This window comes from Gossypium hirsutum, chromosome A11, assembly GCF_007990345.1.
Source record: "Gossypium hirsutum isolate 1008001.06 chromosome A11, Gossypium_hirsutum_v2.1, whole genome shotgun sequence".
NCBI lineage: Eukaryota > Viridiplantae > Streptophyta > Magnoliopsida > Malvales > Malvaceae > Gossypium > Gossypium hirsutum.
Genome location: NC_053434.1, coordinates 8051265 through 8055419, shown reverse-complemented (window position 1 = coordinate 8055419; position 4155 = coordinate 8051265). Strand labels below are relative to the sequence as shown.

General features: G+C 37.5%; 1 protein-coding gene across 1 annotated transcript; it reads right to left on the bottom strand.

The window, feature by feature from the left end:
• LOC107924792 (growth-regulating factor 9) lies at positions 1–2702 on the bottom strand. Its single transcript, XM_016855385.2, has 4 exons — positions 2522–2702; positions 2112–2438; positions 926–1516; positions 1–645 (listed from the first exon to the last, which is right to left on the bottom strand). The coding sequence occupies exons 1-4, from the start codon at positions 2664–2666 to the stop codon at positions 272–274; spliced, it is 1437 nt and encodes a 478-aa protein (XP_016710874.1). The 5' UTR covers positions 2667–2702; the 3' UTR covers positions 1–271.
• Positions 2703–4155: the final 1453 nt, after the last annotated feature.

The window sequence follows — 4155 nt, the reverse complement described above, 5'->3', positions numbered from 1 at the left end:
TACAAACTTCTACGTAATTATAGCATATGGAAGCCCAACAGCAGGGAAATTAAATACATGGGACATTATACAGAAAAACCCATTTCCATGGCCACATCAAGGAACACGTCTCATTTTGCTCACCTGAAAACGCAAAAATAAGGCACCCATTTTCATCTTGACAAAATTTTCGACTCAACAATTTGCCACTGATACCTATATACTAGTTTGTCTTTAGGAACAAACACCTCAATCATCACAACTTTCCAAATATCACATCTAAGATAAGTTACTATTCTCGAAGACAGTAATCGTTGGTGTCACTGATGGTCGTCTCACTGCTGCTGCTCGTACTCTTTTCATCTTCTGCAATGTGCTGCGACCTTGGAATCGAAATAGACAGACTGGTGCTCAGGGCTGGACATGCTGCTTTGTATGCTGTTGTTAATCTACTAGGCAGACGGCAATCACCGACACTGGGAACTGGAACAGGCCGAGTAACCTCAGTCTGTTTTCTAGCCCCTCTGTGCATGTGTCGTGCACAATATTTTTGATCGTGGATAACATCCCTGCTGCATCGCCATCTTTTCCCATCTGTTCTTCTACACCTCCCAGGTTCAAGTTCTATTTCATTTTTGTAAGCACGAGAACTGCTGTTGCCTAGCACTGAAAAGAATACCAGCAAAAACAGTTATATTCAACGCTATGCATAATAACACAAAAGTTAACCGCAACCAATTCTGCTATCAAATAGTACACAAGTAATAATAACAATGGTCATAGTAAATGACTTCATGCAGCACATCATTTTTCAGCATGTGCATTGTAAGCATAAGCTACTAAAACTAAATAAGATAGGATAACATGGAAAGGGTTCTTCTATATCTGTTTTTATAGCAGAAGGGATCATGTAACAAGAACATTATACAAACTTCTACGGAACTACCTTGAAGAACGCTTTTTGGAGAAAAACCCACACTCGGAGATATATTATTACCAACAGTGGCCTTGTTTCCACTCTTGCTGCTTCTTTTGATGGTATTATTGTTACTTACAGAGAGTTTTTCTTCACCCTTCTCACTAATATTTGTCACGTTTTTGTTCCTTTTCGGATCATTTTTGTTGTCGTTCTTCATTGTGGCAATGATGGTGCCACTAGTTGCAGCATTGATAGAAATGGAGTTTCGGTTGCTGCATACATAGCTGCTTTCTATAGCAGTGGTTCCATGGCTGGTGCTGGTATTACAGGAAAATGGGTTCGTGTACTGAAAACTTACAGGTGTTGGAAGGTTTTTTGAGTTTTCTGACAATCTGATTGAAAATTTTGATGATGTTGAGTCAGGCAAAGCGGATTGAGAAGTTTCCACAGGCTTTCTTGAACGCCGACAACCTCTATGCATGTGCTGTTCACAATATTTCTGATAAGGAATCACATTCTTACTGCACCGCCATTTTTTCCCATCAGTTCTTCGACACCTTCCCGGCTCAGGATCCGCCATGTTCCTATAATCCAATCCTTGAGGACTGACTCCTACAACTGAAACGACATTTTTCATGTAAATTAACATTCCTATAATACCATTACGAATTTACAATGCAAAGTAGGGAAATTCTGGCCAAGCGTATAAAGAGACTCAATTTTCCAGGAATAATTGAATTTTAATTAATAGTACTTAATGATTAATAAAGAATAGCATAAGCCTAACAAGCACCAAATCATCTGTTAATTACAATACATCTTCAAGTGGGATTTTACCATAGCTTAAATATTTCTTGGTAAAGACGAGGATTTTGTAGATCAGATGGTAAAGACTAAAGATGCATATCCACTTCCAGTTTCCTACCTTATACCTTATACTATAGCTTACATGTGTAGTCTAACTGATACTTAACAAAAGGTTCACTCTTATCCTTTCACATCTTCCTACCAATTAAAACTTACAGAAATGTATGGAAAAAAACCAAATTATTGATCTTCTAACTCTCTAGTAAAAAGGAAAAAGAAAATACGGTTGTAAACAAATTCATGAAGCAGAAAGAAACAGAAAACAAAATCAAATTCTATGCAAAAAAGAGGGGACAAGAAAACTGGCAGTAGGCAAGAGAAAAGTTAAAAAGAAAAGAAAGCTTACAACTGGGATACCGTTCATAGATACCGCCATGAGCAGAGCCAAAGGAGGAAGCGACGCTTTTCCAAATGGGTATAACAAGGTTAACAGGAACTTGGATTCCACCCGCTATGTATTTGAAGATGAGCGTTTGTAATTGCAGGTCATGCAACTGAGCTGTCGTAAACACACACTTCCCGTGTTTCTTCACGGGTTTCTCCGACGTCGTCCCATCAATCCCCAGTCCCAACTTGATCGACGGTGATCCTCCCTTCTCCGTCTCCTCCTCTTCCATCTTCACCGTCCTTCCCTTCCCCTCCAACCTCTCTTGGGCCCCACTCCCACCACCCCCTAAAATTAAAAACATGCTCAAAATTAATTAACCAGCCAACCACGATACTTAAAAACTATATATATATCTAGAAATAGACTACCAGAATCTGGAAGAATTCGAGTTTGAACCGGTTGGGCATCCATTGAAGAAAAAAAAGAAACACAGATTAAAGAAAGGTGGTACAGAGATCTGCGAGAACTTAAGTGTGAATGATATTTCAGAAGAAGTAGCTTGAACTTAAACATGATCGCCTTTGCTGTGTTTCAGTTTCACGATATGCAGCGACGAGTGTGACATAAAGTTGATGTTAAAAAACGCGTGTCAGGATTCTGACAGTTATCAGCCTTTTCGCAGTCACTGCAGGCGAAATTCAGTTACTTTATCATTTTACAGACTCCGTAAAAGGTAAGCTCACCTCTCAAAATCGGCGTTTGAAATGGACGTTCCAATGAGATGGTGAAAGAGTGGTGCTGTTGCAGACGGTAACAATGTGGTCGGTTGTTTTCCACGCGCGTTGTCAGATTAATTGCCTGGAACTGTAGATGGGCAGAAGAGGACACGTCACTGGATTCAGTTATGGTGGGTCCTACTTTAAGCATAGGACACGGTAGGGCCCGGTTCAGCACGTCAGCAGTGCCACGTGGACTGCTGGCAATGCCATCGAGTGGTTCTCAATTTTCTAAAAGCTTATAATTAGGCTATTTTATCCATTTAACCTAACAATTTTTAATATTTATAAAAATTACCCTAGTTCAAAAAATTCACTAATATGACCTGAAATGGATAATAAATTTAAGTTTTGAGAATCTAATAGTCGGCATCACCTTATGTTTTAGCTTTATTATTACCTGATAATTATGTCGACTTTAAAAAAATAATTTTTTTTTGTTTGGGAACGCAATAGCAGGCACCAAGACTTTTTTTTAAAATCGTAGTATACTGGTATACAAAAATATCAGTATTTGAAAGAAAAAAATTTAATTCTAGCTAGTATATGGTCGGCACCATGTACATTTTTCGGGCCCCAATATACTTTTTTTTTACTTTCGGACACTGATGGCCAGCACTAGTGTTATTTTTAAAAAAAAAACAATTTTGGATGCTAGCAAGTAGATAGCGAGCCCCAAGTACATTTTTCAGCTCCTTAGGCACTTTTTTTTTGGGGACACTGATGGCCGGCACCAATGTCATTTAAAAAAAAATTTTGGGTACTAGCAAATAAATGCCTGGCACCAAGTACATTTTTCGGCTCCCAATGCACTTTTTTTTTACTTCGGGACACTAATGGTAGGCACCACCTTTTTCGGGTCCAAATTTATTTTTTGGGGGACACCGATGTCGGCACCAATTTTATCATATTAAAAAAATTATTTTTTCTTATTTTGGAACACTAATGGTCGGCACTAAGTATTAAAAAATTTGTTTTCTTAATTTTGAGAATCAGATGGTCGACACCAAATTTATCAGATATATATAAATATTTTGTCTTCCATTTGAGTTTTTGTTTGCTTTTTTCTTTGCTTTGTTAGTTGAAATTTAAGATTAAAAATATTAGTTTTTTCTTTGTTGAGAATGAAGCAAAAAAATTTTAATATGAGTTCACAAATTTTGTTTATTTATGTTCATGTTGATGTTGAAACTGTTTTCTATAAATTTTTGGTTTTAACAGATCCGCTCAAGTTCTCAGAAATGGAGCTTAAAGATGATGATAATCTAGTTACAGTGATAGCAATT

Coding starts and splice junctions, on each gene's coding strand:
- LOC107924792 (XM_016855385.2), bottom strand. CDS start 2,666: ATGTTTAAGTTCAAGCTACTTCTTCTGAAATATCATTCACACTTAAGT. Junction 1,517..2,111: donor CTATGAACGGTATCCCAGTT/GTAAGCTTTCTT, acceptor ATGTCGTTTCAG/TTGTAGGAGTCAGTCCTCAA. Junction 646..925: donor TCCAAAAAGCGTTCTTCAAG/GTAGTTCCGTAG, acceptor TATTCTTTTCAG/TGCTAGGCAACAGCAGTTCT.